Source organism: Syngnathus scovelli, chromosome 5 (assembly GCF_024217435.2).
Source record: "Syngnathus scovelli strain Florida chromosome 5, RoL_Ssco_1.2, whole genome shotgun sequence".
NCBI lineage: Eukaryota > Metazoa > Chordata > Actinopteri > Syngnathiformes > Syngnathidae > Syngnathus > Syngnathus scovelli.
Genome location: NC_090851.1, coordinates 1,369,199 through 1,397,121, shown reverse-complemented (window position 1 = coordinate 1,397,121; position 27,923 = coordinate 1,369,199). Strand labels below are relative to the sequence as shown.

Here is a 27,923-nt window from a genome sequence, read left to right as displayed (position 1 = left end):
GGATTTTTTTTTTTTGGGGTGAGGGTGGGAGATGTTTTGGGGAGAATCGGCAACAGCGTGTTCAAACGACGTCAGCCGAATTCATTTTCTATCCAAGATGCCGTCGTTGAGTTCCAGAGTAACTGGAACCCATCCCAGCTGACCTTTGGCGAGAGGACCCGAGGTACTTGAAAACAATTCTTCGGCTAATGAACAAAATGTCAAGTGTAAGGATGGAGGCCATTTTGTCCAAACCTGCTTTTTGGTCACATAGCATCTTTAATACCACCGTTATAATAATTAGGATATCAAAAGTATGGAGTATACATTACATCATTTGCATCGCGCCACACAAACCGGAGCTGATTTATGTCGGTATTATCTTTCCTTATCCCTCCTTCTTCTTCTTCTTGTGGTGGTCTCCACATTGTGCTGATCCGTTGAGCCTTTGTTCGGGAAGAAGAACACTGAATTGGACATGAGGTGATAGAAAAAGCTTCCAAATGTTACTTGAATCCTATACTCTACTACTTTCCCATACCGGTAAATCTCCAGATAAGTCAGCAAAAAGTCTTCTGTGAAGTCTTCTGGCCTTTCCTTATGATTTTTTTTTTTTTTTTTTTTTGCAGTCAAGTTCTTGTTGAAGCTGTGGGAACAGTCTCTAGAAGCCATGCCTGTTTTTTGTTTGTTTGTAACAGTCCCAGTAAGATTCTCCGGAGTCCCAAGGTGTGTGAATGTGTGAGATACCAGAAGAAAAAAAATAAGGAAAAGCAAAAAAAAAAAAGAAAGTCGTCCCCTGGCTTCTACACGCTGGTGATGGAGGCCAGGCAGTTGGCGGGCTTCTGCAGTTTGTCGGGCTGCGACGGAGCGGGCGGCTCGGGGATGGCGCGGAAGCTGAAGGGCAGTCCCGCGCCGCCCGGGCCCACGTGGTGCCCGGGGCTCAGCGCCGGGTTCTGCCGCCTATTGCTCTCCACGATGCTGGACGTGTTGGACGCCAGGCTCTCGCGCGTCCTGCGAAACATCAAGCGATGAAAAAGAGAGTCGCCGCGGCATATCAAGAACCGACCGTAGAATGGGCTACAAAAAAAGTCCACCTGGCTTTTTCAAATTCAAACTTCTCATGTATGAAATGAGCCACAGTATATAAATAAAGCACATTAGCCAGCTAGCTAGCTAGCTAGCTAACCAAACAAATGTGGAAAAAGTATCCAGCAGCTTTCACTTTTTTTTTTTTAAATGGTCTTTAAACTGAATTATTAAAATATGAAACGATAAATTTGATCATGGGTTTGTTGTCGATGTAATGAACGACTTGACGCGTACCTGGGCGAGTTGAATCCGCTGTCCACGGTGACGCTGCTACTGTCCATGCTGTCCAAGCGCGCCGAGTGGGCCGACTTCTGACTGCTGCCGTTCTCCGTCTCCTTGGGGCTGAGCAAGGTTAGGTTGCTCTCCAGTTTGCGCTGCAGATCGTGCTCCTTCTCCCGCTGCAGGAGCCACTTGATGGTTCCCTCCCCGGCGCCACCGCCGCCCACCACGGTGCCGCCGCCGCCGTTACCGCCCGCTTCCCGATGGTCCTTGCCGTCCTCCGCCTTGGCCAACTCTTTGTGCGAGTCCTCCTCCGCCTCCTCGTCATCCTCGTCGTCCGAGACGTTGTAGTAGTCGAAGGAGGCGGGCGGGACGGTTGGCTCGAGGCAGGCCTGCAACATGGCGGGCGAGGCCGAGGAAGCGGCGGAATTGGAAGGCTGCTGGGGCTCAGGATTGTCGAGGGCCTCTGTTGATTTGGCGTGCGAGGCTTTCCGCAATGTGCCAGACTTGGTGTAGCTGCTGTCCGCGTAGCCCGCGGACAAGGCATTGTGTGGGGGGGGTTTGAACAAGGTGTCCTTGCTGAAGATCTCCTTCCTCTTGATGGCGCCGCCGCCGCCGCCCCCGCCGGGGTCCACATTGTGTTGGTGCGGCGTCAGGCGGGCGCTCTGCGCCGGCTCCGGCGTCTGGCTCGGCGTCAGTCGCAGCGATCCGCCGCCGCCGCCGTTTTGACCCTTGGCCGCCGACAAGTCCTCCTTGTACTCCATCTTGTGCGGAGAAGTGAGGTGAGGCGTTTGGCGGTCTGCCGGAGAGCCCTTTCGGCGTCCTCCCGATGAGGTTAACGTGTCATATTCTGATTTTGCCTGAGGCGAGGGGGCAGTTAGGATTGTTTCGTTTGACGTATTGCACTGGAAGTATTCGTCCGCCGAGGGCTTGGGAGAAAGTCCCATGAGCTCGTTGTAGGACGGCAGGCTGTCTCTGCTCTTGTTCCTCTCGGCGCTACTGCGGAGCCTCAACTCGTCCGCGCTCCCTTTCCCCAAATCAGGCACATTGAAATCCGAGTGGAACTTAGCAGCAGAGAACATGATCCTTGAGTAGTGGGCCGACTTCTGCGAGGCGCGCAGGGTGCCGTCGTCCGTGTAGTAGTGGGCGGCGCCGCCGACGCCGCCCCGCTCGTCCGCTCCGGCCTCAAAGTCTTCGGGCGGGCCGAGCGACGGCCCTTTAAGGGAATTGTCCATGGAACGCGAGCGCTCCTTGGCCTGGTCCGAGCGGTCGTGGCGCGACTTGCGCTCCTGATTGTGACTGTGACTCCTCTGCACCCTGGACTGGCAGGTGCCCCGGGAGGGCTCGGGGAAGGGCATCTCCGTCCTCCTCTTGGCCAGCTCCCCGGACACGTCCCACTCGGGCGTGACGGGGCAGTAGGACTCTGTGATGTTGGGGTTGCTGTGGACGAGGTACGTGGCGGCGCCGCCGCTACGCCGCCGCTCCAGGGTGTACATGGCCTCCCGAGGGGAGCGGACCAGCGAGTGGCTGAAGAAGCGGTAATCCCTTTCCATGAAAAGAAGATCCCAGTTGGAACCCTCGGAAGGCTCCCCTCGGGAAGTCCGCGGCTTGCTGTGCGAGCGAGACTTACCGTGCGGGACCCGCCGGTGGCCGCGGCCCCGTCGGCCGCGGGCGCTGTGCTGCGCCGACGAGCCCGCCTTGTGTTTCTGCGTCCGCTCCTCCTCCAACCGCTTCATCACGGCCGTGTGGCGGGCCACGTTCTCCACCGTCAGGTCGGGGTTGATACGCCGGATGATCTCCATCTCGATCTCGCGGGGGATGGGGGCGGCGGGGACGTCCTCGTCGCGCAACGGCCACTCCTCCGGCGGGAACTGCGCCGAGAAAGTGGCCAGCTGCCTCATCTTGTCCTTCTTGAAGCTCAGGCGGAAGAGGCGCAGACCGAAGCGCTTGGATTGTTTCTCGCCGCTTCCGCTGGCCTCTTTCTTTTTGGTCAGGGTGTCCGTTTTGTACGGGAACGACGTCACGCTTTTGCTCTTGTCTGCCGGATCTTGCTGGACAGGGGGGGACGTGAGGGGGGGCGGGTAGGGGTAGGACGGCGGTTCTCCTCGCTGCTCCTTGCTCGCCGGAGCTTGGCCGTGGTCCTTGGGGGTCTTGCTCTGTTGCTCCTTCGCCGTCTTACTCTGAAGCCTCGGCGGCGGCTCGTCGCGTCGGGAATTGTACGAGTCACTGTGATTCTTCCGGGAGGGCTTCTCCGACGGGCAAGCGGGCGCCGACGGCGTGACGTTCCCCGACTTGGGCGAAGTACACTGCTGAGGTTGCGGCGGCACCGGCGGCACCGGCGCCGCTTGTCGCTCCTGCAGCCGGTCGTCCAGGTGGTACCACTTGTTGTTACTTCGGATGAGGGACGGCGTGATGAAGTAGGTTTGGGGTGTGACGATGAAGTAGCCCTCTGGAGTCGGGTAGATCTTTCTTTCTCGCACCAGCATGTTCAGGGTGTGTCGCAGCACCTCCAAGCTGGGTGTGGGCACGCCTTGGATGGAAAGAGAAATGGGTTGGGAGTCCACCCGGTCGTACCCGCCGCCGCCGGAGCTTACCTGGGAAGCTGGCGGTGAGGTGCTCCACCAGAGCCTCCTGGCTGACGGGCTTGTGGGCGGCGTTCATGGCCGAGATGGCCAGGCACAGGATCTCGCCCAGCGGGATGAACTGTGACTGGCTGATGGGCGACATGCTGATGGGCGACACGTCACCTGCCAGAGACAGCCAGCGGGAGAGAAAAGAAAAGAAAAGCATGGCTGGGTGAGTGAGAGAAGCTATGACGTAATGGTCAAACGGCTCTAGCTCCACCTCGTCCTCTCTCCCTCTCTCCCTCCCTCCCTCCCTCGCTCGCTCATCTTCCTGTTTGTGTGCTAGCTGCTGCGGCAACCGTCGACAACGAGTACTCGCGCGCCACGTGCTGTCGCCTTTGTCGAAGTGAGCAGGCTCTGCCGTGATGTCACTCGTAGCGAGCTCACGGTCCCCGCCGTAAGCTCCTTTCCGTAGCGCCTCCCGCGACACCGCGCCGGACGGTCAGTGGAGCGACGCTATGACGTCATCGCTTCATGTCACCCAACGTAGCCGGCGTGCACAATTTGGAGTTGCGAGGTTTTGCCATCTTTTTTAGTCAAAGATGATTTTTTCTGGCACTACGTTCCTTCTTCTTTCATAGCGCCAAAGCAAATAGTACAACAACTACAAATATAATCTCTACACTAGTTAGACAATTTCACAATAGATTACGTCATAGCACGTGAATAAAAAGGTTGAAAATAGGTTCAAAATGGCTGCGGCGGCGACCATATCTAACTTTTTCAACCATGACAATGATGGGATGAATGAGATGAATGAATCTTATTAGTGGTTCGAAAGTGGCCCAGTCACTGGGGCAAAAAAATAAATAAACAAAAACAAAAGTAGTGCAGAGGAAAACAGCCAGAAGTGAAAGAGTGCTGCTACGCATGTTGAGAACAATTTCAATAATTTAAAAAAAAAATTCTTTCAATGAATTGGATATTTTTAAATATCCGTGACTACTTTCAAAAACAGGAAAGTAATTCGAATTGACAATAAAGAAAATACGCAAACTGATTATTTCTTTAGTAATTGGTTTGGGACAAATCCGAAAATCTTCCAAAACTTTGATTGTTTTTAAAGTAATAAATGTTTGCTAATGTAATAAAACCTACAAAGATTGTTTTTCGTTCTTCTTTCATAGACTAGAGACTGAAATTCTGATTCATTTGCCGGTCGATTACTCGATAAACTGTGAAAAAAAATCAAATCGGCGGGTTTTCTAATGTCTTACTAATTTCGCTACTCCCCCTTTTTTTTCAAGCCCAAACATTAGATCACAGAGTTGGTACTCCACTATTTCAAGCTAAGCGAAAATGTCCTGTTCTTTTGGTGACACAATATTGTTTCTTGTTTTTGGAGTGTGGTGAGGTGAATGGTCATCCATGGGTGGATCCTTTTCGTGGGGGGGTTTTGAGGTGACGCACTCACCTGATGCCCGAAAACTCGGCGGGGACGGCGAGAAATGGGGAGGAGGAGGTGGAGGAAGGTGCTGCTTCTGCACGCGGATGTCTTTCTCCGAGCCGGCCCAGGCCCGCCGCACGTTGCGGTTCTTCTTCATCGTGACCCCCTTGTTTTTTTTTTAGGGGAGGTGGGAGGGGGGGGAGAGGGGTGGTGAAGGGGGGGGGCAGGGGGGAGGTGGACCAACCTCAGGGGCTCAGCGCCTCCCCCTCATGGGGTAGCGAGCGTCCCGCTAGAGCGATGGCCCACTGGACATGGCAGGAAGAAGCGGCGTGCGTCTCATTGACGAACAGCGACGCGGTGGCGGCGGTGGAGGCAGCGGCGGCGGCTCGTGGCGGGCTCCCTCCCGGGAGGCATCACCCGGCCACCATTTGCATGCGCGGGGGGGCACATTACGCTCCGATGCGGGGGAGTGGGGAGGGGAGGGGAAGGTAGGAAGGAGGTGAAATGGGGTAAATATAATAAAAAGAGAAAGGGTGGAGGGGGCGGGAGGGGGGGGCGGATGTCGTTTTCAGGATTGTTCCTTTCCCATCGAGGCCTGACAATAGCTCAGCGTCGTCCGGAAAAGCGGCAAAAAAAGCTGCGTCCAAATCAAAGCTCCTGCATTCAGCCCAACGGTAGTACGCCGAGCGGCGGGGACGCCACGTTCACCTCCATCTTTATCCCCGTCGAGCGCCGCCACACACACGCACGCATGCACGCACGCACGCACAGACACCCCCGTCGTCCTTCTGTTTTTTCTCTCCACCCTTGACAAACACGAGTGAAGGGCGGGGAGGGAGACAACAAAAACAAGCCAAAACGGGAGAGCATAGGAAGAAGAAAGAAATCAAGTCAAGAATAGACATCCAGCCTCGATGGCGGCGGCGGCGGTGGCGGCGGCGGCGATCCGTTAGCCGTAGCATCCATTCATTAACGCAGGGGTGGGTGGAGGGGAGGGAGGGACGGAGGGAAGGGGGGCGCTTGTGTGTGAGAGAGTCGGTCGGGGAGGGCGGGTGGAGGTGGTGGGGGGGCAAACTCCAGTCAACGGCTCCTCTTCCCGCCGCTAATGCTGCAGCTGCTCCCAGCACCTCCAGGAAGGGTGTGTGTGTGTGTGTGTGTGAGAGAGAGAGAGAAAGTGTGTGCATGCGTCTGGATGCGAGGTGTGTGTGGGGGGGGGGCATGGAAGGGGGGGCGTCCACATTAAAAAAAGCTCGGATGAAGTCAGCTGACTGCATCCTCACCTTGGTGACTTTTTGTTAAAAGAGGGGGTGCACACGAAATGACGGGGGGGGGGGGGCATCTCGTGGTGTCACAACCAATCTGCTCCAGTTCACCGATACTAAAGAAGAGAAAAGATGAGGAGGAAAAGGGAAGGGGGGTGAACTAGCACGCCAGCCATTTTATTCCTCAGTAGTGCTGCAACAGCCTTTGTTGCCATGACGACGCAAGCCGATGAGCTCATAGCTGTTACCTCGCCGAGCACCACCAGAGCCCCCCCCCCCGCACACACACAACCCCCCCCCCCCCACCTTAAAGTGGCAGTTGCTCACAATAGAAGATGGGGAAGATGTCATACGTCATGTGACTTTTTATTGATTTGGCTTCATTGGTATTCAGTTCATAGGTAAGCATATGCAGCACGGTGGCACAAGTGGTCGGCAGTCTTGCCGTGGTGGTTCTGGGTTCAAATCCGGTCGGTTCGGTAGAGGTAGTGTCCGCAATGGTTAGAAGAAAAAAAAAACCAAAGACTATGGTTTTGATGTTTACGCTTTGTTCTCGAGGTTTTTGTGTCTGATGTTTTTTAAAAAAAAAATGTTTTCGTTTAGTATAATATTTTCAAATGAGGTACACTGACAATTTAAAATGGTCATGTTGTTACAGAACCATTTGTGATCACTTGGTTACTTGAAGGATTAATAAATCACAACACAGAAGCTACTTAGCATTAGCATTAAGCTAGCAAGGACTTTGCTTTGTGTTTAGTTTGACAGGAAACTTCATTAAGCAGCCTTTTTTTTTTTTTATGAATTGTGCACTATTTGTCAAACTAATTGTGAAGTGTGTTGAGTTGAGTTTACTTCCACCCAAAAAAAAAAAAAAAAACTCAAGTCGGGTCACTCGAGGGACACTTTGGTTGGGCCTGTAACTTCTTTACTAGCCTGAGTGTTTCTGCCCTCTAGTGGAACTTTTAAGACGCCTCATGTAAACTTCATCTATAGACGGAAAAGGAGTCAAAAACAAATTCCTGCCGTTTCCCGTCATTCTGTGGCGGGACGCTCCCTTTCCTTCCAGACAGCACTTTTCAGGATACACAAAAAAAAAAAAAAAAAAAATGCTTTTCCTTCCTGCTGCCCCAATTGTGTATCCAACGGATACCAAGACCCCCAACTAATGGGATTTAACGCTCGCTGCTAAAACCCCTTTGACGGAAAACACACAACCTTTGTCCGCTGCTTTAAAGAAGGGGTGGGAACCGCAAAGCCACATCAATATAGCGAAACGATAATTTTCTATCAATCCAGCTAGCTTTTCAAATCGAAATGACCAAGGACGATACACGAAACATGACTTGTGACATAATCGATAAAGAACCAAATCAAAACTTATGACACCATCAATATATTGATACATTAACTTTCATTTAACACAATGACAAAAAAATGTGAATAATATCGATACTTGGTATCGGTACTCACACACTCCGAAACAATGTAACAAGCGATGCTATACGATTTTGCATCGATATTTGGCCCCAACCTTCATATTAATTACTCTTCAAGGATAAAATCATCACGTAGGGCTGTTTTTTTTTCTCAGTCACACGGCAGTGTTCCGTATACTGGTACGGCAAGTGAGCTATTAGCTCCAAGACAAACATTCCTGTGCTTATCGGTGTTTTGCTTCAGTCTCCACACAGACAACTACTCGAGCGCAAACGTTCACCTTTGGACGACACCCAAATGTATGTTGTGACCACAAGCAAGCATCATCAAGAACCCATCGATAACTCATAAAAGAAAACTGGATGATGTCACACAAGGCATCAGTTTTGCGAGCATCAACTAAATATTTTTTTTTACTTATGAATGAATGAATAAATTGGCATTTTGCTGAACAATGGTGAACTTTTTTTGTTTGTTTGTTTTTCTTTGTTTGTTAGTAGACTGTGGGAAACCTCTTTGCATATTTTTATGCAATATTTATTTAATCAAGTTTATGATATTAATGTCAGGAAAAAAAAAAGTTCCGACTTAGGAACATTTTTTTAGATAGGAACAACCGCTGTGGTGCCAAATACTGACTAATTACCTAGTGTTAATGGGTATAGTGTATTTAAATAAACAAAATGGAGGACTGGACCCACCTAAGGAGGTGATGTGGAAACCCGGCGGAGCCTTCAGGGTTCTTCTTGTCCATCCGTTCCGCAGCACTTGCAGGTGATCTTCTCGGCCGCGGATCAGCAGCACGTGTTCGTCCAACCAGCCCAGGAAGAAGACCTCAGCCAGGGCCCGGGTGAGCGCCTGGTTCCAGAAATGTTGCATGTTGGTGGCCTTGAAGTCCGCGAACACCTGGTACCCGGCCGCCACTGCTGCTGGCACCGGTGGGGTGACCGACGTCTCGTCCTTACGGTGGCCGCTCAACTTCGACAACACCACGGCCAGGGAGTGCGGGGCGATCCCGAGCACCTTCTCCTCCATCACTAAAGTTCGAAGTCACAAACTCGACTTCGAAACAGCTTCATTCTGTCAAAACTAAAGACAATAAAAATAAAATAAAAGGAATTTGTGGAGAATATTTAGGTCGAAAATAACGAGCAACCGAGGAGCAGCGTGTGACGCCGTTGGTGCTTTTGGGGTCAAGTTTGGAGCGGGCAAGTGTGGGGAGAGTGTTGCGTTCAAGGTATACTCGGAGATTTTTAAATTACTATCCGAAAAGGCGACAAAAACAACGATATTTGATTATCTAAGGTTGAAAGCATCTTAATTAGTCGGACTTTTGAGTTACTGCCCACAAATCTAAACGTGTTTGAGCACGGTGTTGAATTAATAACGTGTTTTTAGAGATGAGTTTAGGGAATTATTTAAAATCCGCCTTTACGTAAAGGCCTCGTTGTTTAACTTTTTTAGTACCATAATTCAGAGACAACTTGTTTATAATACCTTTAAGCAATCTTTTACAAATGAAAAATCTCAACACTCGCCTGTAGGAATGACAGAACCGTAAGACAGCATTTCTCAAATTGAGTTTTATTTTGACATCAACACGTAACCCTTACGTCACAGTTTAAAAAAAAAAACGCACCAAATTGTCAAAGTCAAAGTCAAAGTCAGGTCACAAGATTGTCAATCCAAATCATTACCAAAAAAATTGAATGAAGTCAAACGGAACATTTGTAACATATTTACTGAAAACATTTCAAACTCGGGATTGATTTGAACTTTTTGGACTCTCATGCATTTAACATTCAACCACACGAGTTAATTGGCCCACTCAGAATCCATCGCAGCCTGGTCAACCTTCTCAAGGTTTCTTTTTTTTCCTATGTTTATTATTATTATTTTTTTTTGTCTTTGCTTTCCATCTTGAAATAAATTTGACTTGGTTATTTTGAAATGTCCTTTTAAATTTATATAATTTATAAGAAATGCAATTGTAAACAGTGATAATGAGAAAAAAAAGAGATTTCAAGTTTATATTTCCATTTTCCCAGCTTATGCCTCACTAGTGGCTTCACATCTACCTGAATTGTGTAAACAGCAAACAAACGTGACCCTTTCTCATGAAATACTTAAGACAAATATGACTAAATAATGCCTACAAACTCCGGTGAAATACGTGTAAACCCAAAAGAATTGGAAAAAGAACGAGTATGGGTCAGGGCGCAAAGTACATCTCCTTGGTCAGCATGGACACGATGCACGGGATCTGCTTCTTGGCGTCAAAGCCCGGCGTGGTGGAGATTGACTCGAACTCCAGCGCCACCTTGCGGTTGACGCGGGTCAGGACGTGCAGGAGCTCCAGCGAGCGGCCGTGCTCGGTCAGCATCTCGCACAGCGATTGGATGAACCACGAGCCCGTCATGGTATTCCTCCACGAGTAGTAGCCTGCACGCATGATGAAGAAATAAATATATGGATGGGGTGGAATTATTATGATGACATTAAAAATTAATTAAAAACTTTATAATAATGACAAGAAAATGATAAGTTTCTTAGAAAAAGACATGCGGCGAGACCTGGCGCAGTGGAGTAGGCGTAGAGGAAGTCTGCCTCGACGGGGATCCTGGTGGTGCCGTCATCGGCGCTGTCCGTTTCGATACCAGCGTCCAGTTCGGTGCCCCTGCACGCCTTCATCACAAAATCCATTCTGTTTATTTACAAGACAACTTTTTTCTTCATTTATCGTTCTATTTCTTGTCAAATGTACTTTTTTTTTTTTTCTACCAATATATCACAAAGGTACCTGTATGAAGAAGAGTTTGGGCTTGCCCACCAGCGTCTTGCAGCGATCCCCGCGGAAAAGTGAGGTGAGGTATTTTAGCTCGATGGAGCCGTCGGTGCCGAAGAAGACGCCTTCGTCGCCGTGACTCAGCAACACGCACACCAATGATGCACAGCCGCTGTGATCATCATTAGACGCTGGGCGGAAAAATAGTTGATAAATTGGAAAAAAAAATTCAAATGAGCTCAACAGAATTTAGAATTTCAAATGTGAAAGATTTGAATCTGTTGTATTATAATTGGAGATTTGGAGTGTGAGAGTGGCTTGCTGTGCTCACCTGCAGTTAACACCTGTTTTATTTGCGTCACTGTCTGGTCATTGTAGACTTTGCATTTATAACCCAACTTGGCAAACACTTTCATGGCGTTGGCTGCGTCCACGTCGGTGCCATTTCGTTGATTCATGCCTGCGGCAACAAAAATAACTTTGGAATTAAAGAGACTCACTTTTTTAATTTCCTTCAAAAGAGGAAATGTGATGCACATTTGTGGTTACGTGCACTTCCTGCCAGATATCTGACATGACAATTTCCAAAACGAACAGCAAACACATTGACATCTAAATTCACAGCTCAATATGATATTTTTGTTGAGATATCTTGTAAAATTCTTTTTTAAGACTTCATTTATTCCCTCCAAAACTGCTTCTGTTTTTACAATACTATGACTAAGCCCCATAAAAAAATATATATATTTATTTTCACGTCTTCTTGTCAATATAATATTGTACATCACACAAACCTGTCCTCTTGTCAAAATTCTTGTTGTTGATGATGATACATTGTCCAATGGAGGGGAACGCGAGGCTGTATATGTGGCTTTGTGCCTGAGCCTTGCGGGCATCCACATCCGTGGAACTCTCAGATCTGGTACCAGAAGAACAGACAAATAACTTTTAAAAAAATCAAAATAATTTTACAAAAAACTACACAATGTGGGTGTTTGGTTTCTTTGTCAGCGGCGACAACGAACGGTTGCTAGGTGGCTAATAAATAATTTCAACTCACGCTTGTCCGTCGCCTCTTCTCGCGTCCGTGCAGTCGACTCCCACGGGTCCGTTAGTCGACATATTTACACGTTTATGATTGAAACGTTTTTCGCGTCACAGGTTATGAATTTGCAAAAAAAAAAAAAAAAGTCCACGCCCGTCGATAAGGAGGAAGACTGGAAGGGAGGTGCGACTTTAACTGCTCGCAAGCAACATCGGTCGAGTAAACAAAAGACTGTGACGTCACGCCACTTGGGGCGCTCGTTTTAAAGAACGCGCTTGCCGTGCGAGCGGTGAAACCGGAGAAAAGCCCTAAAATCGATGTAAATAATGATAAATTAAATTTGTAAAAATATCCATCCATGCATCATCTGCTTATCCAGAATCCAAAAACGTTTCTTTTATTTTTTTCTTACATAAAAAAATACTAAAAAACAAATTTTTCTTATAACAATTTTATTCTTGTAAAATGTAATTTTTCACCCATATTTTCTAAGAAAATTATGCATTAATTATTTTTTTTGTCATTGCAATGCACACCAAAATTATTGTTCCTACTTCCAAAAAAAAAAAATGCAAATTTTCTCTCAAAACCGATGTCCCAAAAATCTTGGAAGATTACAACTACACATCTCTTTTTTTACCCTGTAAAATAACACAACAATAAAGCTCTGAAAGTTCTCAACACCAAAATGGAGTGCAGATCACCGATATCTCAAAACCACCAGGAACAATGTATTCTTTACAAAGTATACTCATGTACATTTTTGGTGCAGAAGTAACAGACGAAATTACAAAAAACTGATTCCGAACACGATTGTGAACCATGAAGCTTGGGAGAAAGGGGCAGTGACACCTTGAGATACGAGTGGCGGGTGACTCAACTCAAACAAAGCAGCCCTTTAGCAAATATTCCTCACGCAAGGATTAAAGTTCTTTGACGCCACGCCCACTAAACATAAAACAAGAGAATAACAATGTCTTTAAATTAACCGCCTCAGTAACGTCCCGCGACACTAATGCTAACATATAATGGAAAATGTCATTGACATGCTAACTGTTAGCAACAAAAGTCAGGTTTTTTTTTTTCCAACAACACATGTGGACAGATAATATAACAACACTCATGAGTCCTTTATGAGAAAGGATTACAGCATCTTACAATTGTAGTACTTTTTTTTTTTTGCTTGTGTCTACATGGCTGTATGTGAGTTACGAGTATTGATGTGGAATATATCAAACTCGTATGTCAAGGCACCACAGTTTGAGGGGGGGGGGGGAGATATACTACAGCATGTAAAAATGTCACTCAGTATTTGATGACAGAAGGTAAGCACACTTTGAAAGTGGAAAACACGGAATGATCTCATCCACTACAGTCCTTCAGTCTGTAGGGAAGCAAAGATTGTACAAAGTGCAGAAGAAAAAAATTGTTTGCAGCCTCAAGTATTTTATCTTTGTTTGAATTGAAAATGAGCCTCCGAATATTGTCAATTTGAACAAAATTCTGATTTAATTCTTTTTTTTTGGTAACCTTTTCCACCATAGCCTATGGTCAGAAGATGTTGGGGCAAAGGTCCCAGCCGCCGCCCCCGTCCTTGGTCTCCCAGTAGCCGCCCTTGTAGACGTGCATGGTCTCTCCCGACGTGGGGTCGTGGATCTTCTCGAACCACAGCGATTGGTAGCTGTCTGGATGGACGGCTGAAGGAAAGAGCAAGAGGAACGCAATTACTTGCATTGTGCGTTAGCGTTAAGCTTTCGGGTTTAAACAAATAGTCCTTTTAAATACCTGATGTGTAATTCTCTTAATGTTTCAGAATATCTACAGTTGAATAAGAACGTTAGGAAGCTACTTGCATGTGACAGGAGGAAGAAGAAGAGGAGGAGGAGAAGAATCAGTGTGAAGGTTAGGAGCGTCCTCCGTGTCAGCTGAACGTCAGCACACACAAACACGGTTTGTCAAATCATCAGCAGTCCGTCACTTGACTATTACACGACTACGCTACGGTGATCTTCACTTCTAATACGAATGTACGCTACGAAGCTACGTGGTGATACTTGCTTTCGTCCGAAATCTCACTGGCTTCCGTTCCGATCTCATCGGCTCCGGCTAGAACGCAAATAAGACTAAGGTGAGGAATGACAACACGAAACACGCAAGCCATGAAACTTAGCTAGCTAGAAAGTGACATCACTATCTTGGAAAGAGTGCAAGATGGCCGCCTCGAACTATCAATTGCCTAGAAAGACACAAAACTACTAACCACTAAGATTCCACATTTGAATAGTTAAACCATAAAATGATGACAAAAACATAGATGACTTTACATGCTACATACACCACGCACTGAGTACCACTAGGGGGAGCCCTTGTACCACATTTGGGCTATCATGACAATGAGTACTTGCTTTTCAAAGGCGAGTCACTGTTTGAATCCTGAGAGGAAGCTTAGTGTGGGGACACAAACATGCAAAGAGGAGACAAAGACACACAACACGGACATAAATGTGCCGACTTTGGCTGAGTCATAAGCGTTAAGCCACGTGTCAAGCCGGCTTCTTACCTTCGTCGGGCGTGTTGGCCGCCTTGACGACCTCCCGCTCCCTTTCCCGACGAGCCGTCCGCTGCTTCTCCTCCAGCCTCTGCTTCTCGGCGTTGGCCTCGTCCCAGCGACCCTCTTCCATGAGACGCTGGTCGGGCCGCCGCCGGCTGTCGGTGGGCGCCACGTCTTCCTCGGGTTCGTTGAGCGTCAGCGCCAGCGTGGAGAAGAAGTACATGCTCTCTGCTCCCTCTCTGCAGAAAGAAAACATCTCAGGCCATCTGCAACTGTTTGCTCCGGCCGGCGGCGTGACATACGGCAACGGGTTCTTCCTCCATATCTCCTTGGCTTTGAGAGTCTGGTAGACGGTCCTCTGCTTGCCCTCGGCGCCGTTTTCGCTCTTGCTGCTCTGCATGATCCTGGAGAACTCCATCTTCTCATCCCACGTGCCCGACAGCACGTAATGCGCCTTCCCGTCTTTGTCCGTCACCACGCCCGTCACCTGCCCGCGCAGAAACAAGACATCTCGATAGCGTTCTCGGCAGAGATCATGAATAGAGAATGGACGAGTCACCTTTCTTGGCACATCTCTGGAGAAGTAACTGTAGGGAGTGAACTTCAAGTGGCAGCGATCGCCCGTCTTGTGGTTGACCACGTCGATCTCCCCTGACTGGAAGGGCGGAAAAAAAATCGTTCAAAAAGTTCTGACTATACTCTGACAGGTCATCATCATACCTGATCGATCCATAACTTCCCCACGATAATATTGTGCACCGTGGTGGTCACCTTCTTCCAAGAGTAATGGTTGCCGCTCTTGGCAAAGATGCACTGAATAGAGCCTGAGCAAGATAAAAATATATATATATTTTTTTAAAAAGCGCTGCGTCATGTTTACTCGGAAATGTGAACTGCATGAAAAGGTTGACTCACCTAAGGGGATGATGGACAAATATTTTCCTCGGAACTTGCTGGCTAAGGTGATTTCCTGTCGGAGCGTCCACCCTTTCTCGGAAAAGGCGTGGTGGGCTGCCGCGGGAGGGTGGTGGCTCACCTGAGGGCACAAACAATTGGACGGAATCACGTCTCCGTCAAATTAGAGACTATTACACGATATGAATGAAAAATACAAATTCCAAGTTGAGACTCTCTTGGCAAGTCAGATCTCCTAACTTTAGAAGTTTACAAGCAAGTCGGGACCTGCTCGCAAAGAGAGCGGTAGCCGCACTCTGGCAGGCGATCCAGCTCGAAGGTTTCCCCCAGCAGAGGGTTGAAGGGCTTGCCGGTGCGCTGGACGGTGGTGGAGTAGGACGACACGGTGAAGGCGGCCACGTAGCACATCTGCTCCAGCGAGCTGGAACACTTGGCCGCCTTGTCCAGCAGCTCGTAGTACTCCAGATCCTCGGACAGGCGTTGCAGCATGGACAGCGGCTCGTTGAAATTCACCTTGAGGGCGGGGGAGACACGACGTTGGCGTTACCGCGTCCGCGCTCGGGTGGGAGGCGGGCCTTCTCACGGGCATCGGTATCTTGGAGAGCTCCTTGCCGATGCAGTTCTTCATGATGCTCCACAGGTTGAGGTAGTAGTTGGGTTTCTCCGGGATGCACGTCCGCCGTCGCTTGACCGGTTCCGGCTTCAGAGGCGGCGGGGACTCCGGGCTGGACGCCAGCGACAGCTCGTCAAACTGAATCAGGAGGAAAACGAAGATCAGGACAGAGGAGCTCGCTCGGAGTGATGGAATCGGCTTCGGTCTCATTTGGGGAGCTCGATGATGAAATACTGCCTGAGCGAGTGAAAATGTCTGTCTTTCTGTCTTCATATTCCGCTCGCTTGCTTTCCTCTCTTCTCGCTAGTCGTAACACCCTACCTCTGCCCCTATCGCCGTGGTAACAAGAGCGTGTCATGCCGATGTTACGTCAACGTGTACGAAGGCAACTTTACCGACAGGTCGTCCGCGCCGGTCTCGTTGCTCAGCCTGCTTGCGTCGCTGCTAGATCTCCTGTAGAGCAAAAATAAATAAATAAAAAATTCGTCGAGCAGCGCTGAGTCTCGGAGGAGGTACAAGTGACCTGTGATATTTGGGGTCCGCGGGAACGGTGATGAACTCCATGGCGTCAAAAAACTCGTTGTCGTCATCCTCGTCGCTGGCATCCCCCTTTCCCGACAATCCGCCTGAAACAAAGTACGGACGGAGGATCACACCTCACGCCGGCTTTTATTTTCGGCGTGAAGAATTTGAACCTTTGCTTCCTCCGTCCATGTCGTCGTGCGACGGCGGCAGCACGGTGGCTCCTCTGAAAGCTCGCTCCAGGTGGTTGTGCTGCTTGGCCAGCTGCTCCAGCATCTCCTCCAAGCGGATCCTCTGCGCCCTCTCCAGCTGAAAAGACTTCTGCCAGCGCTTGCTGTGGTTCTGAGCCATGGCCAGGAAGTCTCGGCACGCCTACGCAAGCGGGTCCGTCAGCCGCGTCGTGGATTCACCGTCGGCCGGCCGGGACTTACGTTGATCATTGCGTTGGAAGTGATTCGGAAGAGCGTGGCCCTCTCGGTGACTTGTCTGATCTTCTCGCCCATGTCCGCTGCGACGTGAATGCCCTCCAGTTCTGACAAAGATCTATTTGGGGTGAAAAAAAAAGTTGTCAATCCTCAGGCCGGCTGAGGATCTCGGGTTCCTACCTTTGCAGGGCTGATCCGTGCTTGACGATAAGATCGTTGCAGGTGTTGAGGTCCTCCACTTTGCCGTTGAGTGTGCGCAGGGTCGATTGAATTTCCATGCTGCCCGAATCATCTGCGGACGACGACGACGGAGGGTCAGGGAGGCGGAACGTGAAATGGGAAATTTCAGCTCACCGGATAGATCCGGCGAGGGAAAGGCTTTTGTTTTGGCCAGCTCCAGGGCGGTAATCCAGCGCTGGCGCTCCACCTCCGAGCTGGCCTTCAGGTGGTACGTCTGCGCGCCCCCGTTGGAGATAACAAAGCTGCACGAGTCCTCCACAACAATGTTAGCCGTGGCCAGGTTGATGGTGCCGCGGCACGTGTGGCCCATCTCGGCTTGGCTCCTGCGAACAAGATCCTTGTTGATCTCATCATCGGATGTAAGAGCACTATGACATTCGTTGAACTATTTTTGTAACATTTAAATGTCTCATTTCAAGGTGATGGCAAAGGATATTTACCGGTAATATGAGAGCAGCCCATTGTTAAGGACGAACCAGCGTCTTTGGTAACCTTTAATGTAGTTGGTCCACTTGAAGAGCCAGCCCTTGTACGAGTCTCCCAGGGTCGGAGTGGGGGGCTTGGACTCTGAAGATGACATCACAGCAGCCTGGAGGGAGAAAATGGTAAAGCTTATTGACATAACAGACCAAAAGTAGGTGAGGTTTATTGACTATACATAAATGTACTTAAAAATAATGGGCGGAAGGAAGGAAGGAAGACGGGAAAGCAAGAACATGGCTTCCCAAGACACATCAAAATAAACACATAGAAAAACTTGAAACCCTAACACTGACCTGGATCTCTACATTTGAAATCTTAACTTTAATTGATGAGATTTTATTCAATAAAAAAGGTTTAGAGGGAAATGTAATAAAGTGACTAATACGCAACATATGACGCCCTGTGATAACACACAAGTAAACATAAGCTCCTCTCGTCATCATTATGACAAGCCGGGTAAAATGGTTGGACAAATTGACATTCAAAGCGGTATTGATTATATTAAATTTGTTTTAACACTCAAGCAACTGTCAAGTATTTAACTTATAACACACAGTTGCGCGTGTGTTTGTGTGCGAGCTGTCAGCTGAGGGCAGCCAGTCGCCGGTGGCGAGCTAACGTCTTTTCACCGGAAACTTTTTTTTTTACCACATTTTAATGGAAACAACTTGGCTGGCAACATAATCTAATATTGTAAATAGAGCTGTTGTGTAGCGTGGAGCAATAACCAGTTACCTGAAAAGAGCAGGAAGCCAATTCAAGGCATGAAAATCTCCTTAAACTCTCGCCGCCACTCTAAGCTTGCTAGCTAGACCGGAAGTGGTCATCCATCCCGGCCGGACACGTCAGACGGACAACAGCCACCTTTCCTAAATTATACAAATTGTAAACAATTACGTTGTATTTTAAATTATGTAATGTGGAATGTTATTTATATGGCAACTTTTTATGGGGCAGATATATATTTTTTTTGCTTAGATTGTTGACAGATTTTGCAGTCAAGAGAAGTCAACTATCAAACTTTGGTTCCGCCCACAAACGTCACGTAAAATGTTTGACAATTATAAAATTATATTTTTAAAATAATGAAACATTAAAGTTATTCGTGAACGGACGGTGTGTATTAACCACTAGCTAGTAACGAAAAAATAAAACTGAAAATTTCATTTTCATAATGCAAATGTCAATCGAATTCCACGAGGACAAGTCCAAAATGTCAGTTTAGATTATTTATATCAACATTCACTACATGCAGGATATTTTCTACAAATATTTTTATGTCAACGCTATTTTACTTACCGTAACATCCATTTTCTTTCACCAAACGTGTGCAGTGATGTCATCGTGTCGACACTATTGCTTACCAAAGCTGCTACTTCTATTCATGGATTTTAATAAGACATATATGATTCAGTTGCAGGTATTTTTTGCATGTCAGAAAATTGGCAAAAGTAAAATTTGCTGGCAAATATCTTTCTAAGGAATCTGAAAAAAAAAAATGTCTGCAATCATTTATTGTTGAGTGTGACAGTCCAAGGATTTTTAAACATTGTTTCTAAATCATTTCCAAAGTTCTTTACAACAGTTGAAGTTCAGTTCAATTTTAAGTAGCATGTACGTGACCAAGAAATAAAGAAGGAAAAAAAACAATCATTGTCTACATTTTATTGACTAACTAGCACACCTACAACCATTTTAGATCTGTAGCAATGACTGTAAAACACAAGTACTAGGTGTGTGTGGGGAAAAAAAAACAACAACTATCTATTTGGTGATGGTGTTGGCGTTCATGCTCTTGCCGCTTCCGCTGAGCACGATGTAGGGTGTTTTCTGCGACTTCTGCTTCTCCTGAAGCAGCGCCACCGTGCCCAGCGGCGTGTCACTGCTGCTCATCTTCTTGAGCAGCGCCTCCTCCTCCAGCTTCTTCATGCGGCGCTCCGTCTTCATCTTGCCCGAGCCCTTGCCGTGGAACCTGTGCGACAGCTGCCGGAAGGCCTCCTTGGGCGTCAGCTTGCGGCCCGACTCGTCCACGTACTCGATCTTGACGTCGGGTTTGTAGCCGTCCTTGTCCTTGAAGTCCTGCGTGAAGCCGCGGTACTCCTCGCGCCGGCTGTACTTGTCGTCGAAGCCCATCTTGTCCTCGATGCAGTAGTTGTCGTTGGGCAGGGCGCCCTTGGTGGCTTTGACGCGGGCCACTTTTTGCATCTCCGTCTCCAACAGTCCTTTGTTCTTGCACAGGTGCAAGGCGGCGGCCAGGCCCGAGTTGACGATGGGCTCTTCGTCCAGGATGGTGGCGGAGGCCGTGGCGAAGTCGGGGTGCTTCTGCTCCTCGTCCAGGTTGACGCTGCTCCAGCCCACGTTGTCCTCGGCGTCCGAGTTGGAATCGCCGGCACCTTCCCTCTCCTCCTCTTGCTCAAAGTCCATCATGTCCTCTTGGTCCTCCCGGTTGCCCGACAGGCCGTAGGTGGGAATGTCCCCCAAGGTCCGGCAGAACTCGGAGGTGGCATTGAAGACAATGTTGCTGCGCTTCTCGGCGTCGTCGACGCTCTCGTCTTTGGAGAGCCGTTTCACCCGCTCGGCGATCTTCTCGCCGGAGTCCTTGAGGAGCCGCTTCTGCCGCAGCTTCCTCTGCTTCTCCAGCTGTTTCTGCAGCTCCTGCTCGGCCTCGTCCTCCTCAATGACGCTAGGCTCGGGCGGCGCGAAGTCCTCGTCGTCGCTGATGTCCATTTCCGCCGTACGGATGTCGTCCGACTGATCCGTCACCACCGTTGTCGCCGCTGTCTCGTGTGGCCAACTGCCGTCGTTCTCTGCGTCCTCTTCGTATTCCCCTTTGCGTCCGCGCCCGCGCGTCCTGGAGCCAAAGTCCGTCTTGCGCGACTCGTCCAGGAGCAAAAGGTCCGCCACCGTCGTCTTCTCCTTCTTCCGGATTTTCCTCACACGCCGCTTGGTCTTTTTGAATCCCACCATCTCCTGAGGAGAGTAGTACTCGGACGCAATCATGAGCGAGGGCATCTCCAACGACTGCGCCTGGCTGTGGAGCGTCTCCCGCATGGCCTGCAGCTCTCGCTCCCGCTCGCCGTCGGCCACGCCGCCCGTCTGCAAACGGAAGCTTTTCTTTTTCTCCCCATCGATCTCCTCGTCGTACTTGGACAGCACGGCGCGCGACTTGAACGTCAGCATGTCCTCCACGCTCTCGTCCTCCTCGTAAGGCTTGTAGTCGGGCTTCTTCTTCTTCAGCTCCACATTCTTGTCCGCCTTCTCCTTGTCCACCAGCCCAACGTTCTCCAGCACGTCTTCCTCCTCCTCCAGCACGCCTTTGTCTTGTAGCGTGAGGATGACCGTCTGGCCCTCGCCGAAGGAGTCCACTTTGTGCTGCACTTTAAGACCTTTCAGATCCCGCGCTGTGTATGCGCTGTTTTTCCGTCTTTGTCCAAACTCCTCCTCCACCAGGGTGCTAACGCCAAACTCCTGATCCATCTCCTCGAGGAGTTTGGCTCTCTTCTCCGCCATCTCTTTCTCCTTTGCCGCCAGGCGGTTCTTCTCCACCCAAGCGGCGGTGTCCTCCAGCCAGTCATCCTCAGCCAGGGTCTTGACTTTACCAAGCTTCTGGTTGAGCAGGCGCTTCTCCTTCATGGCAGCCAGCTTCTCCTTCATCTCTTTCTGCTTTTGGATGAGCGCAGGGTTGATGGTCTCCGCCACAAGTGGCTCCTCTTTGGTGCCAAGTTCCTTCTTGGTGTCATTCATCTCTAGAGGTTTCAGGCCCAGCTTGGCTCGGAGCTTGTTGGTCTCGTCAATGCTAAGAGATGCATCTCCACTGGCGGACTGAGCTTGCACCTCACCGTTTCCCTCCTCATACGCCTTATCAATTTTCTCCTTCTTGATGCGTGGCTCCCCGCCGCTCCTCTCGGTTTTGCTGCGGCTGTCGCGTCCGCTCCTGTCTCTGGACGCGGATCGCTTTCGTCTCTCTTTCTCCCGAGCACCATCTCGGTCCGATGCGTCTCTGTCGCGCTCCTTACGGCGGTGTTTCTTGTGCTCGCGACGGCGGTCCTCGGCTTCCCTGTCGCGACTCTTTTCCTTATGTTTCTTGGATGAGCCCATTGTTATTTCCTCTGTGAAAACAAATTCGGAACAAAAATTCGTTTAGGGGATCTCGGCTGTAAACAAGCGATGGCAAAATGACGCTAGCTTCGAGTTGCTAACAAGCTAGCATAGACGATTTGCCCCAATTAAATATTTTTACTCACTCAGCAAGCGGAGAAAAGGGAATCCCCGCCCCTGTGCTCGACGTTATGCAAAGCAATATCAAGATAAGTGAGCTAAGGAATCCTTTATGTACAACTTTGAGTTTTCGCCAAAGCTCCGACCATTCGGGTAACGAAATGCGGACGACACTTTCCGTTGAAAAAGTCTTTTCCGGTTGTGTAAAGTTAATTGACTGCCATCTACAGGTCAGGCGGATTATTGCAGCAGGTACGCGTCAAAAACAATTACGAAACTTTTGTTTAATTCATCACATTAGGTACATTTCGAGAAGATTACATTTGTTGATTGCAGATCAGTTGTGTGTTATGTACAATACTGTACATTTTGCATGAAATAATTCAATTATTTTTGTTTTCATACATTTATTCAGTATTTATTTATTTGCAATTCATATAAACTGAAACCTGATTTATATGGGGGGGGGTTTCGTGTACAGGTGAGGAAAATAATTTTTAAATTACCAAATGAATGACTAAAATCAGAATAAAACACAACAGGGAAATTCATCGGTACGGTGTTGCCAGACATGTGGGGAACCGTTAAGACGGACATTTTTAAAACACCATTTCATATTTTTTTTGTTCATGTACCGGTAAATGGGAATTATTTCTGATTCTCTGCAACTCTTGATTGGCAAACCCGTGTTTATCAACATGATGCATTGAATGACAATACAAAAACAGGTTGTATTTGTCGGAACTGCAGGGGAATTCGTTGTGATGCCGCGTTTAAGTGTAAGTGTAGAAACCCTGTAAACTACACTGGCTTACGGCGATTTGCAATGTTCTATTCAAAATTGTTGCCAAACACCCATGAGTCAACATCAGCGCAGATATTTGAGTCATTTTATAAACATCTACACAAACATTCATATTCAATTCGTCGGAGGTTAATTGAATTCGATTTGAAATCGATGGACTTCCCACAGTCCTTGAACGCACCACCAGCACTTCAATTTTTCACGATTATCTTCTATTTCTTTTTAGGGGGGATCATTTAAAGAAATCAAACAGAACAAATTGACAATTTGTCTCATCATGTCGCTCGGAGACGGTGAGTCTGCAAGGGTACACAGTGCTCACTTTGACGAATCTCCAAAATTCCAAGGGAAGTTCCCCAGGAAATCCCCCGCTCGGTTATATTATCGTCGACAGCGTGAAGACGCACCGCCCTATCAACAGTGCGTCTTCCTCGGCTCAATTCGAAGGGAAACACGGCTCGGGAAACCGTCAAATGGTGGCTTAGTAAAACTTAACAGAAGCCAAGAAGAAAAAAATGGACCCAGCCGACGCTGACAAGAAACGGAGCTACAGCACGCTCAACACGCTGTACCACGAGAGCCGACAGGAGATGGAGCTCCTCGCAAAGCAGCTGGCGATCAAGGACAACATCATAGCCGAGCTCAAGTTGAGGCTGGCCGGCCACGAAAGGATTTGCATGGCGGTGGGCGACAAACCGACGCTGGTGGTAGGGCCGTCCAAGTCTCTGCTGGAGAGTTTGTGCAAAGAAATCTACAAGATGAAGCAGAAGAGCGTGGAGACGGATTTGAAAATGGTCAGACAAGAAGAGGTAGACATTTAGATTTTCTTCATTCATGCTATTTAGTTTTTACGGGTTTAGGATGACTGACGCAGGGTTTTTCAAACTGTGGATTGGGTTCCCGAACTGGGTCGCTGGAGAACTTTGGAGGGTCATGATTGTCAAAATAACATTTTCATTTCTCTCTAAGCAGGCAATAGTTTTAGGCAATCTTGTCAATTAGAAAAAAAATCATAATTCGAACTAAAATGTGAACCCAAAAGTTTGAATCGTTAAAAATGGCGAGAAAAAAAGTCTGTACTTTGATTTCAATGCAAATTTTCACAATGCAAGCAATCTTGCTTTTTCTCTTTCTCAAAAATGTTTTAAAAAAAAAACTGACTCACTGGCTACATAGTGATCACAAGAGCTCTTTCCAGGAGATCCAGAGGCTGAGCGAGCAACTACGTCAGAAAGATGAGGAGCTGGAGAACGTCAAGTGCGGCGCAAAGAGCTGCAAGGAATTGAACGGGGAACTCGAAAAGGAGCTGGAGCTGCAGAGGCTGCGCTCCACCGAGGCCACCAGGGCCGTATTGTGCACGTCGCTGGCTGAGGAGGCCGATCAGCTGCGGGGCCAGCTGGGTGCCACCGTCCAGGTGTGCCGCCAGCTGATGGCCAAGCTGGAGAAGAGCAAGGCGGGCGAGGCGCAAGCGGGCGACCAAGCTGCAACGCAGGTGGGCGCCCCCTATAGTTTGCCAACCGTAATAACAAGAAACAATCGCTCTATAAATTCCATCCCTTATTTCCATACAGCCGCCTGAGACGCCAGACAGATGTAGGAACTCCCAACAACTTGAGAAGGAGAATCAGCAGCTGAAGCAGCGTGTTGCCTACGTAAGAATAAAAACTCGTAAAAAAAAAACTCTTCAGAGCGGAACACCGTCCAACTGACGTGTGGTCGCAGGTCCAAGGTCTGAACTCGCAGTGGCAGAAGTACGACTCCAGCAGGGAGGACTACATCCGAGGACTGTGCCAGCGCCTCAAGAGCATGACGGGGACCCCGCTAGTTCCTTCGCTAGCCTCGGCTAGCGCCGCCTTGCTCCGTCAAGAGATCTGCCGACTCAACGGCTTGCTGGAGGACAAACTGAGCGAGTGCACCAGGCTGCGAGGAGAAGCCCAGAAAGCCGGCAAGAAAGACCGGGAACGCATCCAGACACTGGAACAGCAGGTCGGTGCTACCTCACCTTTCGATAGAATCATTTTTGGAGTGCAGGCGTTTTTAAAAATAAATAAAATTAAAAATCCATTTTTGTTTTTGCTTGATTCTTTAGGTACTCATCTACACGGAGGATTTTAAATCGGAGCGGGCCGACCGGGAGCGAGCGCAGGGACGGATTCAAGATCTCAAGGAGCAAATTTGTCACTTGAAACAGCAACTACACAAACAGGTGAACAGAAGCTAACAATGATTTTTTTAAAATGATTTTCCATCACTGAAACTGGACTTTTCGGGAATATTTTTCTTCTCAGAATTATCATGAGGTTATTTTTGCACAGTTATCAATTCTCCTGTGTCACGCAACATGCTAACGGCTACTCAATCTCTTTAGCAGGGAGCTAGCCGGGAAACCAGGCAGGCCCCCGTGTGTCATGTGCACATCGGCCATCGCACGTCATCGACGTCGCGGCGCCACCATCGGGACGCTGGGGACCGTGCGGGGGCAAGGGTCAACATGCAACGTCAGTCGGCTCCCTCTGATGCGGTGCCGTCGGCGCTACGGCACGACGACGCCCCGTCGGATCTGCAATGCCCGCGCTGCTTGGCCACTTTTAGCGAGGACGACGCTGCCCGGTACCTCAACCACTGCGAGGAGTGCGCCACCTTGTGAGCACAACCGGGACAATTTGCGCACTACATGGAATACCTCAACCTGGACTTTTACTTTGCACCTTATCAGCAACAATCATTTAGGACTCAGGTCACGTGTTAAGTCGAAGGCCAGCACATGGTTAATAATGGGCAAATATTTTTGGATCGGAATCCATTCTCTATATTTCACCGTTTTTGTGCAATTTTTATATGGAAAGATTGTTTTGGCGCCATTCCCTTCACAAGCACGTAGCGTTTAACGTTTTCGGAAAACCCACCGAAAAACAACAATACGCCATTTTTTTAAATTACTATTTTTACGTAAAACCCCAAAACTAATAAAAATAGTAAACAGAAACAAACCCCATCCAATCGAAAAGATTTTTGTCAAAAATATCACAATGGGCCGAGACTTCATTCACGTACTTTGATGCCGACTGCATAAGCTTCCTCTTATTGAATTATAAAATTTCATTTGGTGCTAGAAATCTATTCATAATTTATTATACTACACAAAAAGCCATACGATATTCTTACACTGTTAGATTTTTATATCAAATATAGAAATATATTTATTTAATTTGTAATGTATGTAAAGAACGCAATTTTGGAAAATATGGTGCTTTTTTTTCCCCCCCATCTGAGGTGATTGTCTATTTTTATAATAAAATATTTAAAAATAAAATTGATTGTGGGCTGCACGATTTCATGAAGCACTTTTACAACATGCCCCTAATGCAAAATCACCACCACCCAAAAACACACAGTGGCTTATATGAAGTTACATTGCATACATTCTAAAAATACCTAGCGACAAGACATTACGATTTCCTAGGAACATTGTAGAAGTGATGATTGGGAAATAGATGAATATCTGACTATACATATCTCAAAATGTAGCTCTCAGTTTCAAAAAGGTCAGCGACCCCATAGCGAGTCACCAAACATTTACTTACGTGTGGTGGGGAAAACCCCTTGGCCTGCCTCCTGAATGGATCATGTGACACACAACACACACACACACACACATACAGTCAAACGACTAGTGTATCATTACAAAGACATGGGCGGCAACAAAGAAATATGTCATACCACTTATGACACACTGCATTTGAATCAGTCACGAGTTCGGTGGAGTCTCGTAGCAGGAAGTCGGACATCCCCTGCTTGAGAAGGAAGTAGGATGTCTACAAAGCATGTCCATAAAAATACGGGTGCGACGATAACGAATTACAACCTAAGTATTATGGAGCTAAAAGAGCTTTTTTAAAAAAGAAAATGCTAACTTATTTAGCCACCATTTCTCATAGCAGCAGAGATGACTATGATTATCCTGTGTCATTTGGCTGAAATAAAAGACCCTAAAAAAAGCCCCCACTCCCCCAACAGGATAAAAATAACTGGACGCCCCCAACACCACCGCCTCCAAAAAAAAAAACAGCTTTTAAGTCGCCCACCTGACTGCTGTGGGAACCTTTGAGGGATTCCACGTTTACAACCACTTGGAAAGCTGCCCGATAGTTTACGTGACTACCTTTAATCTTGGGAATGGGAATTTCCACACACACACAAATGTTCAAATTGAGTTTTCTACTTTTCTCCTGTACCTAAAGAGTCCATCAAAAATACACCTAGAAGGTTTTTCTTTTTCTAAAAAAAAAAATGACAGAAATCAATGGCTGTAAACTTTTTGACACTCACCACTTGCTCATTTGCATATTGGCAGGAGTACCAAGGGTGAGCACCTATTTTAAGATGACACACGCTGTCATTCTTTGAATGCAAAATGAACACGAGGATGCATGAGTCACTCGAGTTTCCAGCTGGGTGATGTCTTCAAAGACGTGACCATTTTCGTGCTCCACATACCTTTCAAAGGAGGCACCAACCACACGGCGACCTTTCACTTCCTCATCCTGTATCGCACAACTAGGTAGATACTGTACAGAACCAGAGCTAAACTAGTTTTGGATTTTTCTAGGTTTTTTTTTTTTTAATTCTGTGATTTTTCCTCCATTTTTAGAGCAGCTGCTAGTTTTAATTTTCTTCTTTGGGAAACAGTAAGTTACTAGATTCTAGATAAAGCAATTTTCTTACTTGTTCACGGGATGAATATTCAACCCATAAATGAATATTATTGCACACGTAATATCAATGATGCGGCCACAATTGAAATGTTCTTCCCACGTCCTGTCTGGGGCTCCATCTGCTTAAATGTTTCACATCTCCATGACCTCATTTGACGCCGTCTGAGTACGAAGGGAATTTACTCCATTGCACAACGACTTTCTCTTTGCACTATATGATGATAACCAAACCCGATGTGAGATGTGACGCACCGTGAGCGGCTGCATACTTTTACTGGATCTCGTTTATCTTGCTATCTCAGCCCAGAAATCGCTCCGACTTGCACTTTAATTTGTTTCTTAGATATGAACTGTTCATACATTCACAAACCCACAGCAAGTATGACTGGGAAGGTACAAATAAATTGCCCCAATTATTAAAATTAGATTTTTAAAAAATATATATATAGCTACTGATTTTGTATTATAATTGTCATATATATCTAAAATGAAAAGATAAAATGTAAATGTTAAATAAATTGGCGTAATTGTGAGTCGTCCCCGAGCTAAGCTATGGCTAAGCTAAATGCTAAGCATATTTAAATACTTTGTCTTACTCAAGAAACG

General features: G+C 47.7%; 5 protein-coding genes across 10 annotated transcripts; 1 reads left to right on the top strand and 4 right to left on the bottom strand.

The window, feature by feature from the left end:
• Positions 1 to 238: 238 nt before the first annotated feature.
• Positions 239 to 9,199, bottom strand: stox2a (storkhead box 2a). Of its 3 annotated transcripts, XR_007481519.1 has the most exons (5): positions 8,702 to 9,199; positions 3,882 to 4,034; positions 1,303 to 3,817; positions 521 to 990; positions 239 to 425 (listed from the first exon to the last, which is right to left on the bottom strand). XR_007481519.1 is itself a non-coding variant. In XM_049721249.1 (4 exons), the coding sequence occupies exons 1-4, from the start codon at positions 9,033 to 9,035 to the stop codon at positions 783 to 785; spliced, it is 3,210 nt and encodes a 1,069-aa protein (XP_049577206.1). In that variant the 5' UTR covers positions 9,036 to 9,199; the 3' UTR covers positions 239 to 782. The 3 variants fall into 3 exon arrangements, 2 of the variants coding, with proteins under 2 accessions (XP_049577206.1, XP_049577207.1); XM_049721249.1 differs by having other exon boundaries at positions 239 to 990; XM_049721250.2 differs by lacking the exon at positions 8,702 to 9,199 and adding an exon at positions 5,326 to 6,412 and having other exon boundaries at positions 239 to 990.
• A 369-nt stretch (positions 9,200 to 9,568) lies between these two features.
• On the bottom strand, positions 9,569 to 12,056 carry casp3a (caspase 3, apoptosis-related cysteine peptidase a). The gene is made up of 6 exons (XM_049720816.2): positions 11,846 to 12,056; positions 11,580 to 11,704; positions 11,117 to 11,245; positions 10,801 to 10,976; positions 10,574 to 10,685; positions 9,569 to 10,442 (listed from the first exon to the last, which is right to left on the bottom strand). Exons 1-6 carry the CDS (start codon positions 11,905 to 11,907, stop codon positions 10,213 to 10,215), a joined length of 834 nt encoding a protein of 277 aa, XP_049576773.1. The 5' UTR covers positions 11,908 to 12,056; the 3' UTR covers positions 9,569 to 10,212.
• A 209-nt stretch (positions 12,057 to 12,265) lies between these two features.
• Positions 12,266 to 18,449, bottom strand: LOC125968907 (oxysterol-binding protein 1). 3 transcript variants are annotated; one of them, XM_049720447.2, is made up of 17 exons: positions 18,315 to 18,449; positions 17,537 to 17,685; positions 17,211 to 17,419; positions 17,037 to 17,148; positions 16,863 to 16,974; positions 16,605 to 16,803; positions 16,433 to 16,535; positions 16,305 to 16,362; positions 15,880 to 16,047; positions 15,564 to 15,809; positions 15,297 to 15,417; positions 15,102 to 15,205; positions 14,941 to 15,036; positions 14,684 to 14,868; positions 14,391 to 14,620; positions 13,684 to 13,755; positions 12,266 to 13,527 (listed from the first exon to the last, which is right to left on the bottom strand). In XM_049720447.2, exons 2-17 carry the CDS (start codon positions 17,674 to 17,676, stop codon positions 13,382 to 13,384), a joined length of 2,301 nt encoding a protein of 766 aa, XP_049576404.1. In that variant the 5' UTR covers positions 17,677 to 17,685; positions 18,315 to 18,449; the 3' UTR covers positions 12,266 to 13,381. The 3 variants fall into 3 exon arrangements, with proteins under 3 accessions (XP_049576404.1, XP_049576405.1, XP_049576406.1); XM_049720448.2 differs by lacking the exon at positions 13,684 to 13,755; XM_049720449.2 differs by lacking the exons at positions 12,266 to 13,527; positions 13,684 to 13,755 and adding an exon at positions 14,074 to 14,274.
• Positions 18,450 to 19,078: 629 nt separating this feature from the next.
• sart1 (spliceosome associated factor 1, recruiter of U4/U6.U5 tri-snRNP) lies at positions 19,079 to 22,003 on the bottom strand. The gene is made up of 2 exons (XM_049720439.2): positions 21,824 to 22,003; positions 19,079 to 21,688 (listed from the first exon to the last, which is right to left on the bottom strand). The coding sequence occupies exon 2, from the start codon at positions 21,675 to 21,677 to the stop codon at positions 19,344 to 19,346; it is 2,334 nt and encodes a 777-aa protein (XP_049576396.1). The 5' UTR covers positions 21,678 to 21,688; positions 21,824 to 22,003; the 3' UTR covers positions 19,079 to 19,343.
• Positions 22,004 to 22,791: 788 nt separating this feature from the next.
• On the top strand, positions 22,792 to 25,915 carry tnip2 (TNFAIP3 interacting protein 2). Of its 2 annotated transcripts, none has more exons than XM_049720478.2 (6): positions 22,792 to 23,411; positions 23,801 to 24,094; positions 24,174 to 24,254; positions 24,325 to 24,588; positions 24,692 to 24,808; positions 24,974 to 25,915. In XM_049720478.2, exons 1-6 carry the CDS (start codon positions 23,118 to 23,120, stop codon positions 25,247 to 25,249), a joined length of 1,326 nt encoding a protein of 441 aa, XP_049576435.1. In that variant the 5' UTR covers positions 22,792 to 23,117; the 3' UTR covers positions 25,250 to 25,915. The 2 variants fall into 2 exon arrangements, with proteins under 2 accessions (XP_049576435.1, XP_049576434.1); XM_049720477.2 differs by having other exon boundaries at positions 22,795 to 23,411; positions 24,971 to 25,915.
• The last annotated feature ends 2,008 nt before the right edge of the window (positions 25,916 to 27,923 follow it).

Bases quoted from the DNA above. Each gene is read 5' to 3' on its own strand.
- stox2a (XM_049721249.1), bottom strand. From the start codon at position 9,035: ATGGAGGAGAAGGTGCTCGGGATCGCCCCGCACTCCCTGGCCGTGGTG. The intron at 3,818-3,881 runs GTAAGCTCCGGC...TTTCCATCCAAG, and splicing joins CCTCACCGCCAGCTTCCCAG to GCGTGCCCACACCCAGCTTG. The intron at 991-1,302 runs GTACGCGTCAAG...GATGTTTCGCAG, and splicing joins AGCGGATTCAACTCGCCCAG to GACGCGCGAGAGCCTGGCGT.
- casp3a (XM_049720816.2), bottom strand. From the start codon at position 11,907: ATGTCGACTAACGGACCCGTGGGAGTCGACTGCACGGACGCGAGAAGA. The intron at 11,705-11,845 runs GTGAGTTGAAAT...TTCTGGTACCAG, and splicing joins AGAAGAGGCGACGGACAAGC to ATCTGAGAGTTCCACGGATG. The intron at 10,686-10,800 runs GTACCTTTGTGA...TTTGTGATGAAG, and splicing joins CCAAACTCTTCTTCATACAG to GCGTGCAGGGGCACCGAACT.
- LOC125968907 (XM_049720447.2), bottom strand. From the start codon at position 17,676: ATGTCATCTTCAGAGTCCAAGCCCCCCACTCCGACCCTGGGAGACTCG. The intron at 16,536-16,604 runs GTTCAAATTCTT...ACTTTGTTTCAG, and splicing joins CATGGACGGAGGAAGCAAAG to GCGGATTGTCGGGAAAGGGG. The intron at 15,037-15,101 runs GTATGATGATGA...CCGCCCTTCCAG, and splicing joins GGAAGTTATGGATCGATCAG to TCAGGGGAGATCGACGTGGT.
- sart1 (XM_049720439.2), bottom strand. From the start codon at position 21,677: ATGGGCTCATCCAAGAAACATAAGGAAAAGAGTCGCGACAGGGAAGCC.
- tnip2 (XM_049720477.2), top strand. From the start codon at position 23,118: ATGGACCCAGCCGACGCTGACAAGAAACGGAGCTACAGCACGCTCAAC. The intron at 24,589-24,691 runs GTCGGTGCTACC...TTGATTCTTTAG, and splicing joins TCCAGACACTGGAACAGCAG to GTACTCATCTACACGGAGGA. The intron at 24,809-24,970 runs GTGAACAGAAGC...CAATCTCTTTAG, and splicing joins AACAGCAACTACACAAACAG to CAGGGAGCTAGCCGGGAAAC.